At 33.8% G+C, this 16,753-nt stretch overlaps 3 protein-coding genes across 5 annotated transcripts; all 3 read left to right on the top strand.

Annotated features, from left to right (window-relative positions):
* Positions 1 to 49: 49 nt before the first annotated feature.
* LOC135791950 (uncharacterized) lies at positions 50 to 1,537 on the top strand. 3 transcript variants are annotated; one of them, XM_065302563.1, is made up of 5 exons: positions 50 to 352; positions 413 to 497; positions 575 to 721; positions 899 to 976; positions 1,238 to 1,537. In XM_065302563.1, exons 1-5 carry the CDS (start codon positions 315 to 317, stop codon positions 1,241 to 1,243), a joined length of 354 nt encoding a protein of 117 aa, XP_065158635.1. In that variant the 5' UTR covers positions 50 to 314; the 3' UTR covers positions 1,244 to 1,537. The 3 variants fall into 3 exon arrangements, 2 of the variants coding, with proteins under 2 accessions (XP_065158635.1, XP_065158634.1); XM_065302562.1 differs by having other exon boundaries at positions 54 to 352; positions 835 to 976; XR_010548162.1 differs by having other exon boundaries at positions 55 to 352; positions 840 to 976.
* A 336-nt stretch (positions 1,538 to 1,873) lies between these two features.
* On the top strand, positions 1,874 to 3,419 carry LOC135791952 (uncharacterized). The gene is made up of 4 exons (XM_065302564.1): positions 1,874 to 2,052; positions 2,107 to 2,253; positions 2,316 to 2,439; positions 2,630 to 3,419. Exons 1-4 carry the CDS (start codon positions 1,984 to 1,986, stop codon positions 2,785 to 2,787), a joined length of 498 nt encoding a protein of 165 aa, XP_065158636.1. The 5' UTR covers positions 1,874 to 1,983; the 3' UTR covers positions 2,788 to 3,419.
* Positions 3,420 to 5,289: 1,870 nt separating this feature from the next.
* Positions 5,290 to 6,738, top strand: LOC135792537 (LIRP). The gene is made up of 3 exons (XM_065303200.1): positions 5,290 to 5,554; positions 5,891 to 6,065; positions 6,139 to 6,738. Exons 2-3 carry the CDS (start codon positions 5,891 to 5,893, stop codon positions 6,282 to 6,284), a joined length of 321 nt encoding a protein of 106 aa, XP_065159272.1. The 5' UTR covers positions 5,290 to 5,554; the 3' UTR covers positions 6,285 to 6,738.
* Positions 6,739 to 16,753: the final 10,015 nt, after the last annotated feature.

Genomic DNA, 16,753 nt, shown 5'->3' with positions numbered 1-16,753 from the left:
TTCTCCAGCGCTGTGTGGGCTGTTATTGATGTTATGATGCTCGTTATGCATGCATGAACTCTCCTCGTCGCAAAATGTGACCGTGACTGACAGTAATTCTGATTGCGCTAGATTTCAACGAAACGCAAATTATATTCATATTCATGTTTGCCGTTCAGTACGATTTTCAAATCACACACAGTAACACTCGACGATAAAACGTGCGTTATCGGTCAATTTCGTTATCGAATTGTTTTGAGAATGTGTCTCGGTGCTCGATACGTTGATAACAATTAGTGCGCAACTGCAATTTTATAAAGCAAAGCAAGTCAAACATGCAATCGAGTACAACTAATTTACATCCAGTAACTAAGTAAGTTTTAATTCAATATTTTTATTTTTTTGTAATAAAAGCATAAAAATTGATTTTTAGGCGGAATAAATTCATTAACTTGTTGAATAGCTACGTGCCAACCAATGAACGCTCCTGGAATTATGCCATACCAATATTTGGATTGGTAAGTGGATGTTTTTGTGTTTTATGCAAGTTTTACCGGAAGGAAACGCAATAATAATAAATAAAATTTTGTTGCAGTCGCTGTCGTGTTTCGCATTCGGAATGTTTCTAACATTCATTGAGAATGTAAGCAGACGTCCGATAGTTAACACCAACATGTATAACTTTGGTTATTTGGTGTTGGCGATTGCAGCCGGGATTGAATTATACTACGGTATGACGCATGTAAGTTATTTGAGTTTTCAAAACAAACAATCCGATCATAAAGCGCGCAAATATCGTGGGAAAAGTGCGCCAAACATTGCCTTAACCTTGAAATAATCTATGGTAATTTTCAGCGCAGTAGAAGGCAGTACTCCTTCTGGATATTTCTAAAAATAATCGAAGTATTTTTGCTCACAGCTGGGATTGTTATGGAAATTATACCGAAATTGTATCGCACGCAAATTGGGTTATTGTCAGGCGGAGTTATTATTTTATGTAAGTTTTTTTTTAAATTTCTATTTCCACGACAGTTTTTTACTGATTTGAGACAGAAAAAGTGGTTTTTTAAACATGGAGGACTAAAATCGTGACTAAAGTACTTTATTCACTTCCTTTAGTCACGGGGTGAAGCTTGCGTCTGCGCGACACAGCATTTATAACCTTACTTTTCCCAGTAAAATAAAATAAAAAGTTAAAATACAAAAACTTAACGTGGAAGTAGCAAAAATATCAAAAATAAAATAAATTTTTATTTAGTTCTAGATATTTTGTTATTATGTTACGTTATCAAGAGATCCACAAGACCACAACGTAAAACAATCGAAAATATCTATGAAGTTCCACACGCACATCAGTATTGCAACGTGAGCGTATATTAACTCCTCGTCGATAGATGGCGCTTCAAGTCATAAACTCATCACTTAAATAACCTAAGATAATCTAAGTTTAAAATGATTTTCTCTCTTTCTCTCTAATTTAATTAATCTAATTTTATTATCTATTGTATTGTATATATTTGTATTTCTATTTATTAGAAGTTATGGATTTTCACTTTAATATTTTAATTTTATTTTCTGCACCGAAAAGAAAACGTTGCAAAAACATAAAGCCAAACCTTTGACTCATGCATACAATACTCCTATTATATCCTCACATTAAGACTTTATCTTATTAACAATAAAAGTATTGGATAGCCCTGATTAAATTTTGTTATTTTGCCGTTGTTATAACACTTTTGTTTGATTCAATTAATGAATTAATTTATAAAATGTCTTCTTTATTCTTTATTTATCGCACACATCGATTACACCATATTGCGCTATGTTGCTGTGTGTGAACCGCGACAGTAATCCTAGTCTCGTCGGCGCCAGTTTCCGCCATCCGGAGGGGGCGGTTGGAAAATCATTGCCGGCGTCAAGGATGCTCCTCTCTCACATCGCTTGCAGCCGCACGCAGTGCAATCTGACATTCTTTCACGCGTTACGGAATTACGAAATTTCACGATGCCTCTGCAACGATTCCTTTGTTTTGAACTACGCATCGGCATTTTGGCCTTTGCTGTTTTTCATTTGGTAAGACAATTAAATAATATTCTAAAAAAAAATTTAATTTTTGAATATTTTTAGATTCTTCTGTGTTTTGGAACAGTTGCGCAGTTTTTTCTGAGCTTATACGAATCTGATCCGGAAAAAGCAGCTGAAGAGACTATTTCCCTTGGTGCTGATGTGGTTGCATTATTAATTTACATTTGTTTAGCCTACGGTGCTCACAAAGTAAGTAAAATTAAATTAAAAAATTTTTTTTTCGAATTTTTAAAAATTTTTGATTTTTTTAGGAAAGACGTGGGTTTCTTTTGCCATTTTTGATCCTAACTGCAATTTTGTCTGCATTCCTAACATTAATTTGTATTATCTACGTGATTTACGCTCCAGTACTGCTACTTGTCTTGGTATTATTAGGTGAGTACACAAATTAACATAATTAACATCAATTTCTCCAAAAAAATGTGTTAGACTATTTATAACTGCAAAAACATTGGTTCCATGTTAATGAAAACTTAGTTATTGCATTTGGCAATGTTCCAAACACGAGAATAAATGTTAACACATCGGAAAATTAAACAATGTCGTCAAATTTTGCATTTTTCAGGCTTCCATTGGTATTATTGGTATGCAGTACTGAGTCTATATCAGATGCTGGATCCACGCAACCCGAATTACACCCCACAACAAACGTCATCTACTGTTGTCTACGTAGAAGAAGAAAAACCACCTGTTTATTATGAGAGAAACGTGGCGGATGTATAAACACTAAAAAAACGTGTTATAAACAAATTTATATAAAGTTACCAGTTGCCAAGCGCGAAAAACTATTTGTTAACATACTAACAAACTAACTGAATCTAAATAATTATGTAGATTATTTAATTATATCTAATTATCAATAATAAATGTATTTATCGATGATCCAACGCCATCTGCCGGCCTAAATGCGATGTATATTGAGTAGCCTACCATAAAATTAACTTTCATAGTAAATAAGCATGTTTTACATTAACTACTAATTAATTACATAATTTAAACTGGTCGTAGAGTTCGCAGTTCAAAATTCGACTGCATAAGTTCACAGGCGTCACAAAAAAACGTTGAAAACGTTATCGGTGTGGTCATCAAACTTTTCACTATAAACAAATTTCAACTAATTTAATTTATCTGTCACTCGCGACACTGATGAATGATCGTTTTCATTTCATTTCATTCCTCATCTTTGACTCGGCTATTTTTAGCTCATCGCAAACACAGCGTTCGTAAGCAAACAGAAAAAAATTAGATAACCAAGTATTTATAACGTCTAGATGCTGAAAAAATTGTTTATTGTTGATTAATTTGCATCCCAATTAGATAATCGAAGAATTTAGAAATAAATATGTTTTGATTCATTGGTTTCACTGGATTATCGGATATTTACGCGTAAACGTAAAAATCCGCACTCAGCGAATTGTAGAAATTTAATTGTGAATTCGTGACGATTTCTTGCTCGCACAAGCGAATCGTATGATCCCTGATCCATATCCGATAACCCTGCTGGATTTTTCGTTTTTCTTGTTTTGTTTTCAGCGCTGAAAACTGTGGGTGCAAGCAAACAACAATTTGTCTCATGAATTATATGCATTACAATTAAATATTCGATGAGAAATTGACGACTCGTGCGCTTTTTTTACTACTGTGGTTATAATTATTCATAATAATGATGATAAAAGTGTGGAATGCGAAATTTATCGCAACCTTTCACACCATCGACACATAAATTTTCGTAAATGTGGAAATAATGGCTTTTATTATATAATTAATTATGTCATTATTAGATAGACAACCAAATACACACATTGTGTGTTTTAGTGGTTTTGGATTTATTTGCTAATTATGTTACATTGTAATAACTTTCATGCTGGTTGATAATGTCGATTGAGTGCGCAGGGTCGATGGATTCAGAGAGTGCACAACATTGTCACGATTATATTGTTTATTTATAGCGCGCGGCATCGACGAGACGAAGCTGAGACTTTCTTGTGCGTTCGTCTAATTTTAAACAACAAACAAACAAACAAGATTGTGTAATGTAATGTTATGACACTTGGCGGCCATTTTGATGTCCTAACCTCAATATTACTCTATTTTACTATTGCACCTTCAGTGGTGAGAATTGTGCGGATTTATTGACCCGGTCGTTTAGTTGAAAGTTTAATCACGCCTATTATTCACCGTCTAGACCACGAGAACTAGACTCTTGTTAGACTCGCTTCTATTGCCACTTGATTGACGACAATCAAGAGAAGCGGGCGTGCGTCAGTTGGTCACATATTTCAAGTGAACTTTTGACTCATAATATAGCGATGGACTGTGAGAGTAATTATAACAAAAACATTTTTATTTAAATCACGACCTTCGCCAATTATTTTATCTTTTTACGCATATTTTTTGGTTTCGTCACGCAAAAAATTAATTTATTCATGGAGTTTTAAATGTTTTTTAAAAGTTTTTTTTGTAATAGTTGCGTAATTAATTTGTTTATAATATTGTATTTTTGTTTATTGTGTAAATTTCATATTTTAGGAGATATTGAGGTTTTTTTTCTGAAATTTGACTTTTTTGGTTGAAAAACTTGAAAATTTGTTTTTTTCTTTGTTTGAATTTCAAAAATGATTAAATATTGTTTTAAGGTAATAGATAGGCAAATAATTTGTTTATAATATAGTATTTTTTTCAAATCTCTACGTTTAATATTTTCGGAGATATTTCGGTTTTTCTGACCACTAACAAAAATTTTTTTATTCAAAATTTCGAAAAAAATATTTTTTTTCTCCTTGAATATCAAAAATATTTTAAAACTTTTTTAGTGAAAACGATGCACAAATACTTGGTTTATAATATAATATTTTTTCCAATAATCTACAATTAATATTTTCGAAGATATTGCTGTTTTTCTAATGTTTCACTTAAAATTCTCCAAATTAAAAATTTAATTTTCTCCATTTCTGACTAAAATACTTCATATTTCCGCAAAACACTTTCAGCATCTAGAAAATCTCCAAAAACATAGCGTAAACATTTTTGTAGCACACAAACAAAATGTGTTATTCATGGCTTGCGCCAGTGGCAATCGAACATTCCGATTTTAAGCCAAAGGTGGGTCACATTTGAAGTAAACAACTTATCGGCGATCATTGCCGGGACTCATGGCGTTATCACGCGCAGCGCCGAAGCGGATTAGAGATGAAGTGGGGTCCAAGTTCGGTGCGCAGGATGCAACGTCTGAGCTGGTGGTGGCGGCGCCGCATTTTATCCGCGCGCGGCCCAAGAACCACACGTGATTCACGGAAGTACATCAAAACCCGCAACTTATCGTGAACTAGACCCAATCACTGGATATTTTCCAGCGAATTATTTTGTGTGCTGTGTGAGTGTGTCGGTGTGCGTGGTGTAACCTGCGTGTTATACTGCTCAAACGAATGTGTGCGGACGGTCGAAAACTTGCTGTGAATCGACGAGTTTCCCGAATTTCGAAACTCTATAGGTGAGGAGAGAAGAATTTATTGTTGATTTATATGTATAATTAATTATAGAGTATTATCTTTGATAGTTATCAAGTAATTTGTACTTGAAACACTGTTTTTCTATTAATAAAATGAAAAATGTTTGTTTGTTACTCTTTAACGACTAAACCACTTGAACAATTTTTATAATTTTTGGTATAATTATAAATTATACTATGGAAAATGACGTAGACTACTTTTTTCCGTTTTAAAATAAGTTTAAGGGTGTGAAATAAGGGTTGAAAGTTATTTTTTCACAAAAAATTGATTTTTTTCCCCAAAAAACACGTTTTTCATGATTTTTTTTAACTTTCCAGATGGAACATGAAACGACCAAGATTCTGCTTGCCCTGCTCTGCCTTGGGCTGGTATTTGCCTTCCCACACGACACTCAACAGAAGCTGGACGAGGCCGAGAAACGCATTCAGTATTGCGGCACTAAGTTGTCCACAACCATCTCAATCGTTTGCCATGGCTATTATAATTCATACAGTAAGCATTTTCTCTTAAAAAAAAAAATATTTTTAATAAAATTTAAATTTTTTAAATTTTTTAATTTTTGCAGTTACAGACAGACCAACAGCACAGCCATTCATAAATCCACGCGAAGCGAAAGCAATGCTTCGAAGAAAACGCCGTGGAATTATCAACGAATGCTGCCGCAACTCGTGTACGATCACAGAGCTCAAAAGCTTCTGCGGAAAACCTTAAGCAACAAGCTCCAAAATTGATCGTGTGGAAGCGGATATAAAATGTGATAGTAAATTTGTTCAAAGCCACTCACTGCGAACGTCATCTCATTAGCACCTAAGTAGTACCTCCTGATAAACAAGATGGCTGGTTAATATTTAACCCCCGACATGGAAATTTCTAGTCATGCACCACGAGAATTTGTTAATATTGTACAAGTTGTTGACCACAAATTATTTCGCGGCCGTGTGTGTGGCGAAACCATCTCATTCTCAACTGTGTTATAATTTATAGTAAATTGTTTGTGTGTGTATTTTTTTCTTCTTATTTTTGTAAACTCAGCGTGTGTCTGATCGATGGCCTTGTGATAGCGCGCTGAGTGTGTATTGGTTTGCGTTTTTAATTTTGTGTAATTAGCTAGTTATCTGCCAGAAACTCGTAAACATTACAAATAAAGACGGATTGATAATGATAAGTGTGGGATTTTTGATCGTGGGTTGTCTCCATGCTAGCGATCCGGATTCGATTTTTCAGCCTATCGGTTTGCTTTGACCTTAAATCTATAATATTTTGACTATTTTAATAAAAAATATGTTTTTAGTGATTAAATTTAGTTCGGTTGCTAATAGTAATTAATTTTTAGATCATTTTGTTTAAATTTTCTGAGCTTTTTTTGGATAAAAACGCTGCGTTAGCTAAGATAACATCAAAAACTGAAATTAAAAAACAGTAGTACACTTTTGAGGTTATTTCTAGGTAATTTGATGTCTTCTGTTAGAACCAGAGTAAAAATATCAAAAAAACATTCCGTCACTTAAGTCACTTTGGTCATTTTGCAGTTTTTTATACAGATAATAAATTATAAGAGAATTAATGAACGAATTTCCATTGGAAAATTCATTTGTGATAAGCAGTATGAATAAATTAAGCAAAAACATTTTTGTAGCGTAATAAAAATACGAAATCTGAACAAAACATTACAAAATGTCGAACATGAAACAGTTCGTGCAGGAATATAATATTAAAACGTGTATTTTCTGCTTTTATAACACTTATTAGTGAATAATTCATTGTTGATAACATTTATTATGAATAAAATGCATTCTCTAAACTATACCTTGTGTATTATTAATAAATACATTAAATATAAACGTTTTATACTTCTATACATGACAATTTAAATATAACAACTTAATACTCATTCAAATACTCAATTTCATTTCCATTTCCATTGTCATATTGATTTTTTCCTCGTTTTGCCTCAAATACAAAAGCAATACATGCTAAAACAGTCCCCAGGAAATACAACAAGAAGGCAACGAGGATATTATCCAGTGAAATAGGAAAAAAACTGCCCGGAATCAAAGTCTTTATACACAATCGACGTGATATTCTTTCTAAAATGATCCATGAGACCAGTTTCTGTAACGGCCATGATGTATCTGTCAACGCTTTGCTTTATAGGCAACCCACGTTGCATCACCATCCAATTATAGTACGTAGTCATCGATTCCATGACATACAGATCTAAAATTTTGTTTTTGTCAAGATACATACCCATTGTGGCAATGGCATATTGTAATCTCAAATCGGATATAGCAGAAATAGCATTTCTCTCTGTTACAACCAGGTTGGAAACTGTTAGAGTTTCTGTAAATTGTGTTATGTTCCATCTCTTAACGATTTCAATACTGAACGGATCCGTTTGGAATGTGAACATGTATCTTGAAGACCAGACACCATAAATTTTATAATTACTATTGACGACATCTTCAAGAGTTTTAATTTGTTTCTCATATATAGGGTGTACCAGATATGAAATCAGCGTACTTTCAAATGAACTTGAAAAAACAAACGCAAATAATATCCATGATAATACTAGTATTCTTTTGAGGTTATTTATAGGTAAGTTAATGCCATCTGTTAGCACCACAGAGAACATATCGAAAAAACATTCAATGAAGTCACTTAAGTGACTTTGGTCATCCAATATTACACTTTGCAGTTTTTGAAACAGATAATAAATTATTACAAAGATAATAAGCGTACAACCAAAGATTAACCAAGTTTTAGGTTCGAAAATATAGGTTAGGTATGTCCACACTGGTAAAGGTTGTGCTTTCGGAGCTAACAGATGAAGATTTGTATATAGGTAGTGTTCAGACACGTCAAAGTACCAATGAACGCCTGCGATTGCAAATTTTTGACCAAACATAATATCTGCTTCTCCGTTGTAGAGATTATCATACATACAACATGGCAGGGAGTTCTTTTTGATAAGTCCGCCATCTGTATAGTTGTGATCTAGATATTTCACGGTGAAATTTACTTTCAATCCAACATTTTCGATGATCAAAGGTTCTAATCCTCGATTTGTGGGGCTTTTGACATCGACAATGAAGGGTTCTACTCTATTAGTCGCCATTACTACAAAGGGACAGCCATGAAAGTTGGTTATCTCCCTGGTTAGCACTTGTAATAGTTTTGTTTTATTTTCACAAGAGTTTAGTTGTTTTGTAGTTGTAAGACTGCATTGATTTGGTGCGAAATCATTTAAAATGTGAAGATTGTACTCGGAATCTATGATAATCACTTTGTAAGCGTAGACAACCCAAGTTGCAGATGCTATTTCATTGATTTCATGAGCCGGGCCAGAGAATACGATGAAATATTTGCAGTTATTGTTGAAATTTATAGATTTTCTCCAGTTTTGAAAGAATTGTGTTATTGTTGACACATTTTGAGCGATTACAATGACTGATTGAACATTTAAAGGTGCTTCCATGTCGATGACATGAGTTGGATCATAAAGTAATATTTCGTTTTGTAGTGTTGAGAGATAATTTATGAATGTTTCGCTGAGTATATAATCATCTTTCAAAGTTGATATGAAAGTTGTAGCTGTTTCGGAACGAAGGATGTCAAAAATTGTTTCCAGGCAAGATTTTTGTCCAGTGTTGATTTCTTTTAGAGAAATTATGTTTGAATTAACATGGAGAATTATAGTTGTTAAGGAGAAGATTGAAAATAGCGACATTTTCGTATAGAAGACGAGAAAGAACTAACAACTCAATTATTGAAGACTGGAGTTTAATATTTAAATATTAGTTTAATAATAATAATAAAATAAATAAAATTAACGTTTTTCTTTGTTTCGATTAGAATAACAAATAAGTTTGTTGTTTACTTTGAATTTTGATTATTCTGAAGGCAGTTTAAACACTAAAATATCAATAATTCATGCATTTTTAAGTTTATTTATTATAATATCAACTTTGTTCTTTGAAAAAAATATTTTTTTCTCATTTTATTGCAAATTTCTTGTAATACACCACGGGAATTTGTTAATAATGTTCAAGTTGTTGGCGAAACCATCTCATTCTCAACTGTGTTATAATTTATAGTAAATTGTTTGTGTTTTTTTTTTCTTATTTTTGTAAACTCAGCGTATGTCTGAACAATGGCTATCACAAGGCCATCAATAATGCTAATTAATTTTTAGATCATTTTGTTTACATTTTATACGATTTTTCTGATGAAAATGCAATGTAAGCAAAGATAACACAAAAAATCAGAAAAAAAAATTCCACAAATAATCGGAAATAATATTCATGGTATCAATTGTACTCTTTTGAGGTTATTTTTAGGTAATTTAATGCCATCGGTTAGGACCTTAGAGAACATATCAAAAAACATTTGGTGAAGTTACTAAAGTAACTTTGGTCATCCAATATTACACTTTGCAGTTTTTAAAACAGATAATAATAGTTGTCAAATATCTCCCTTCCGCCATTTTGTCTTTTGAATTTCGCGGCTATGTACAAAGCGCTACAGAGCTCGTATCTGGCAAGTCTATACATGATTTGAAAGGTCTAGACATGACCTACAAAACGACGCTATGCATGATTAGTTTGGATATTGCGTTCAACAGTTATAGACGTGTAAACATGGAGTTCACTAACGCCGAAATTCGCGCTATTTTAAAGTTTTCCTTCGTTAAAGGCAACTCCGCTAGAGAAACGTTCAGTGAGATTAATGGTGTTTTGGGGGATGGTGCTCTCTCACTTCGAACTACGGAGCAATGGTTTCGACGATTCAGAGCCGGTGAAAACGACACCATGGATAAGCCAGCCGGCGGAAGACCTGTGACGACAAATACCGATAAAATCATGGAATACATCGAGTTAGACCGGCATGTGGCATCTCGGGACATCGCCCAGGAGATGGAAGTTAGTCACCAAACCATTTTAAACCATCTGCAGACGGCTGGATACAAAAAAAAAGCTTGATGTTTGGGTGCCGCATGATTTGACGCAAAAAAACCTTCTGGACCGAATCAACGCCTGCGATATGCTGCTGAAACGGAACGAACTCGACCCATTCTTGAAGCGGATGGTGACTGGCGACGAAAAATGGATCACATACGACAATATCAAGCGAAAACTGTCGTGGTTGAAGGCCGGTGAATCGTCCCAAACAGTGAAACAGTTTTGCTGTGTGTTTGGTGGGATTGGAAGGAAATCATCCACTATGAGCTGCCCCCATATGGCCAGACGCTTAATTCTACCATCTACTGCGAACAACTGGACCGCTTGAAGCAGGCAATCGACCAGAAGCGTCCAGAATTGGCCAACAGGAAGGGTGTAGTGTTCCACCAGGACAACGCCAGACCACACACTTCGTTGATGACTCGTCAGAAGCTACGGGAGCTCGAATGGGAGTTTTTATTGCATCCATCATATAGCCCAGACATAGCGCCAAGTGATTACCACCTGTTCCTGTCCATGGCGAATGCCCTTGATTGTGTAAAGTTGAAATCAAAAGAGGCTTGTGAAAAGTGGCTGTCCGAGTTCTTCGCAAATAAGGAGGGGGGCTTCAACGAGAGAGGTATTATGAAGTTGCCGTCTAGATGGAAACAAATTATCGAACAAAACGGCGCATATTTGAACTAAATCCGATCACTGTAACACTTTTTATAAAGCATTGAATAAAGAGCAAAAAAGCGGAAGGGAGATATTTGACAACATTATCACGATGATCCGTAAAGTTGTTATCTAGATATTTCACGGTGAAATTTACTTTCAATCCAATATTTTCGATGATTAAAGGTTCCAGTCCTCGATTTGTGAGGCTTTTAACATCCACAACAAAAGGTTCTACTCTAGTAGTCTCTATTACTACAAAGGGACAGCCATTAAAGTTGGGTATCTCCCTGGTTAGGACTTGTAGTAGCTCTGTTTTATTTTCACAAGAGTTTAGTTGTTTTGTAGTTGTAAGAATGAAGATTGTACTTGGAATCTATGATCTATGATCACGTTGTAAGCGTAGACAACCCAAGTTGCAGATGCTATTTTGTTGATTTCATTAACCTGATCAGAGTATACAATGAAATATTTGCAGTTATTGCTGAAATTTATTGATTTTCTCCAGTTTTCGAAGAATTGTGTTATTGTAGTCACATTTCCAGCGATTACAATCATTGTTTTAATGCGTAAAAATATTATTATTTCATGAATTGTTCTAGGGTCACTCATTACCAATATATTGTCCATATTTTCTATGTGGTTAAATATTTCCAGGTGGTAGTTATCATGGTTTAACACGTTGACGCCGGCGTGACCCACCGGTGGGTCACGGCATTATTTGAAACGAGATGGAATTCATTTTTGACTACACCACTGGTTGGGTTATATCTTTTTCTCGTCTCACCTATACAATGAGTGTCTTGCATCTTTGTCACCAAATGTGTCACTCAGATTACATATTATAATAAATAGTGACCGACCGAAATTTCAGTTTCGGCTTCAATTTCGATTTCGGCCAAAAATTGGATGAAACTTGTGGCAGAACCAAAACTCAATGTTCGTAAAATATCGTGTGTCGTGGGCTAACTCGCGGCTAAGTCGTGGTCGTCACTTGCCATCTCAGTTTGCACATAGTTTCGGTCGGACTCTAAAGATAAAGGCATTCATTACAAAGAAAATAAATAAATGGCGACGCAACTGCAAAAACAATCGCTTTTTGATACAGCAATGCATAACCACCAGTGGCGCACAGCTGAATTAATTAGACGGAGTTGAAAATGCTCAAATGCCGCCCAATGCGACAGACACCCAAAAACCGCGCCGGCGTCAACGTGTTAAATCATTGTTAAAATATGAAACTAAAATCGTTGAAGTAATAGATTCCAAGTATAATATTTCGAAAATTATGTTCAAACATTTTTCTCCAGGGGAATTTATGGGTAAAATGAACAAATTCCCATTGGAAAATTTACTTGTGATAAACAGTATGAATAAATTAAGTAAAATCATTTTTGTTCTGTAAAAATAACACAAAATCTGAACAAAACATTACCAAATGTCGAACATGAAACAGTTCGTGAGAGAATATTATATGAATACTTGTATTCTCTGCTTTTATAACACTTATTAGTGAATAATTTATTGTTGATAACATTTATTATGAATACAATGCATTCTCTAAACTATACCTTGTGTATTATTAATAAATACATTAAATATAAACGATTTATACTTCTATAAACTACAATTTAAAAATAACAACTTAATACTCATTCCGATACTCATTTTCATTTTCATTTCTATTCTCATATTGTTTTTTTCCTCGTCTTGTCTCAAATACAAAAGCAATACATGCTAAAACAATCCCCAGAAGATACAACAAAAAAGCAACGAGGATATTATCCAGTGAAATAGGAAAAAACTGTCCGGAATCAAAGTCTTTATACACAGTCGACGTGATATTCTTTCTAAAATGTTCCATGAGACCAGTTTCTGTAATGGCCATGATGTATCTGTCAACGCTTTGTTTTATAGGCAACCCACGTTGCAACACCATCCAATTATAGAACGTATTCATCGATCTCATGACATACAGATCTAAAATTTTGTTTTTGTCAAGATACATACCCATCGTGGCTATGGCATATTGTAATCTTAAATTGGATATAGCAGAAATAACATTTCTCTGTGTTACAACCAGGTTGGAAACTGGTAGAGTATCTGAATATTCTGTTATGTTCCATCTCTTAACTATTTCAATACTGAACGGATCCGTTTGGAATGTGAACATGTATCTTGCCGACCAAACACCATAAATTTTATAATTACTATTGACGACATCTTCAAGAGTTTTAATTTGTTTCTCATATATAGGGTGTACCAGATATGAGATTAACGTACTTTCAAAGGAACTTGAAAAATAAACGCAAATAATATCCATGATAATACTAGTATTCTTTTGAGGTTATTTATAGGTAAGTTAATGCCATCTGTGAGCACCACAGAGAACATATCAAAAACATTCAATGAAGTCACTTAAGTCACTTTGATCATCCAATATTACACTTTGCAGTTTTTGAAACAGATAATAAATGATCACGAAGATAATTATCGTACAACCGAAGATTAACCAAGTCTTAGGTTCGAATATATAGGTTATGTATGTCCACACTGGTAAAGGTTGTGCTTTCGGGGCTAGGAGATGAAGATTTGTATATAGGTAGTGTTCGGATACGTCAAAGTACCAATGAACGCCTGCGGTTGCAAATATTTGACCAAACATTATATCTGCTTCTCCGTTGTAGAGATTATCATACATACAACAAGGCAGGTGGTTCCTTTTGATAGGTCCGCTATCTGTATAGTTGTGATCCAGATATTTCACGGTGAAATTTACTTTCAATCCAATATTTTCGATGATCAAAGGTTCTAATCCTCGATTTGTGGGGCTTTTGACATCGACAATGAAGGGTTCTACTCTCTTAGTCGCCATTACTACAAAGGGACAGCCATGAAAGTTGGTTATCTCCCTGGTTAGCACTTGTAATAGCTCTGTTTTATTTTCACAAGAGTTTAGTTGTCTTGTAGTTGTAAGACTGCATTGATTTGGTGCGAAGTCATTTATAATATGAAGATTATACTCGGAATCTATGATAATCACTTTGTAAGCGTAGACAACCCAAGTTGCAGATCCTATTTTGTTGATTTCATTAACAGGACCTGAGAAAACGATGAAATATTTGCAGTTATTGTTGAAATTTATAGATTTTCGCCAGTTTTGAAAGAATTGTGTTATTGTAGACACGTTTTGAGCGATTACAATGACTGATTGAACATTTAAAGGTGCTTCCATGTCGATGACATGAGTTGGATCATAAAGTAATATTTCGTTTTGTAGTGTAGAGAGGTAATTTATGAATGTTTCGCTAAGTATATAATCATCTTTCAAAGTTGATATGAAAGTTGTGGCTGTTTCGGAACGCAAAATGTCAAAAATTATTTCCAGGCATGGATTTTGTCCTGTGTGGATTTCTTTAAGAGAAATTATGTTCGAATCAACATGGAGGATTATACTTGTTAAGAAAAAGATGTTTATGATTGAAAATAGCGACATTTTCGTATAGAAGACGAGAAAGAACTAACAACTCAATTTTCGAAGACTAGAGTTTAATATTTAAATAATATTACTATAATAATAATAATAAAATAAATAAAATTAACTATTTTCTTTGTTTCGATCAAAATAACAAATAAGTTTTTTGTTTACTTTGAACTTTGAATACTTTGAAGACAGTTTAAACACTAAAATTACAATAATTTATGCATTTTAAGTTAAGTTATTATAATATCAACTTTGTTCTTGTAAAAAATAATTTTTCTAATTTTATTGCAAATTTTATTCGTTTAATCCGTGTTTAAGCAATATAAATGTTATTTTAATTATTAATATACTACAATTTTATGAAACAATGATTGTTGTGTAACGTGCACCTAACTATTATTAATCTAACCTCAAATTTGTACCAAATAATCCATCTTTATCCCTATTTAAACCTGTATTATATTTATCTTTTGATCTAAAATGCGGCAACCAGTTCTACACACAAACAATGTCCACCAATAAATTCTATGCATTCCCGTTTACCCATTTGAAAACCCGTATAACAAGAATATTAATAATTCAAATACTATTTTTTATGTCATCACGTAAATCACCACTGTATTTTTTTTATTATCCCTAGTAATATTATAAATGCGAAAGTCCTGATGTTTGTTACACTTTCACGCAAAAACTACTTAAGGGGTATTCTACTCTAGATGTTTCAAAAATCGATTTTATTTTTTGTTTGATATTTTCAAAGTTTAACTATTCAAGAATACGTGTACAAGAGGATTTTTCAAAATTTAAATTATTTTCCGAAATATAGCCGTTTTGGTGACGCGGCATCCATACTGGTTCGCATTGACGCGAAACTTTAAACGTGTTTTTCTCGAAACTGTATTTTTCGAGACGGTACCCACGATTTCTCAACTTCTACTGAACCGATTTACTTGAAATTTTTACAGAGTCTTCTTTATAGACTTTTCTTTAAGATGAACTACGCTTATCCCCAAATTCCGATTTTAAATATTCCAAAAAATCTAGAATATCAAAAATAAGGGGAGAAAATCACTATTTTTCAAACAGTCGCCATTTTGTGAAAAACTTTTTTCACTTGTCCGTAGTTCATATGATTGCGACATTATTCTAGATTAATAATTAATTATTCTAGATTAATTCAGATCACTTGGAGGGCTAAAATCATGGGTTCGGTCACCTGCCAATTTTTGGGACCTCCACTTCATCACCTGCTGGAATTTAAAATTTTGAACTTTTTCAGTTTTTTTTTTGTATTCTCAAAACATTAATAAATAAGTGTTAAAAAAATGGATAGTAAAAATATTAATTGATTTTTTTTACGGCCTTTCAAAAATCACATGAAATTCATGCCTCTAGAGTAGAATACCCCTTAACAGATCATCATGAAAATTTGTACACATATTCTTAGTGGTCCCCGAATGGTTATAGGCTACTTTTATTTCATAAAAAATTATTTTTAAATAAAATAAAGAAATTGTTTAGCCAATAATACCTCTGCATCTGGCTATTTGACTACTTTAACGCCATCTAGCATTCCAGCAATGAAGCTCAAACCTAAGTACTATAGTACCATCACACTGTATTATCACACTGTATTACCGACAGCTACATCAACATCAAATCAATTGACTACACTATGGAGACTGTTCACTATACTTCCATAGACTATACTTTCAGCCATTTTAAACTTCCCGCTATTCTACTTCATTGTTACTTCTTCTGTGACTACATACGCGTACGGAAACAACTTCATTATTTTAGATATTCGCGAGCGAAGTCGCGGGTTAAAGCTAGTTCTTTATAAATTAATAAAAATAATAAAAATTCAACATTAAATTACCTCAAATCTCAAAAAAAGCTCAAAAAAGTAAAAAAACACATTTTGATTTTCCACAAAATTCATAAACCGCGCCGATAAAGTAGATGTTATTCCAGCATGACGTCGATTTTCTCGCCGCCGCCGCCGCCGACGCGTGCGTGCTGGCCCGCGCACGAGTTTTCCCGCACACTTACACAAACCCATCCGCGTCCGTGCACATCCTGGG

This window comes from Atheta coriaria, unplaced genomic scaffold (assembly GCF_025399875.1).
Source record: "Atheta coriaria isolate IRGN ID8LTWV9N9 unplaced genomic scaffold, Caltech_Dcor_3.1 hic_scaffold_5_pilon, whole genome shotgun sequence".
Lineage (NCBI taxonomy): Eukaryota > Metazoa > Arthropoda > Insecta > Coleoptera > Staphylinidae > Dalotia > Dalotia coriaria.
This window is presented reverse-complemented; position numbering and strand designations above follow the sequence as displayed.

Bases quoted from the DNA above. Each gene is read 5' to 3' on its own strand.
- LOC135791952 (XM_065302564.1), top strand. From the start codon at position 1,984: ATGCCTCTGCAACGATTCCTTTGTTTTGAACTACGCATCGGCATTTTG. The intron at 2,053-2,106 runs GTAAGACAATTA...GAATATTTTTAG, and splicing joins CCTTTGCTGTTTTTCATTTG to ATTCTTCTGTGTTTTGGAAC. The intron at 2,440-2,629 runs GTGAGTACACAA...TGCATTTTTCAG, and splicing joins ACTTGTCTTGGTATTATTAG to GCTTCCATTGGTATTATTGG.
- LOC135791950 (XM_065302562.1), top strand. From the start codon at position 315: ATGCAATCGAGTACAACTAATTTACATCCAGTAACTAA. The intron at 353-412 runs GTAAGTTTTAAT...ATTGATTTTTAG, and splicing joins AATTTACATCCAGTAACTAA to GCGGAATAAATTCATTAACT. The intron at 722-834 runs GTAAGTTATTTG...GGTAATTTTCAG, and splicing joins TATACTACGGTATGACGCAT to CGCAGTAGAAGGCAGTACTC.
- LOC135792537 (XM_065303200.1), top strand. From the start codon at position 5,891: ATGGAACATGAAACGACCAAGATTCTGCTTGCCCTGCTCTGCCTTGGG. The intron at 6,066-6,138 runs GTAAGCATTTTC...TAATTTTTGCAG, and splicing joins TGGCTATTATAATTCATACA to TTACAGACAGACCAACAGCA.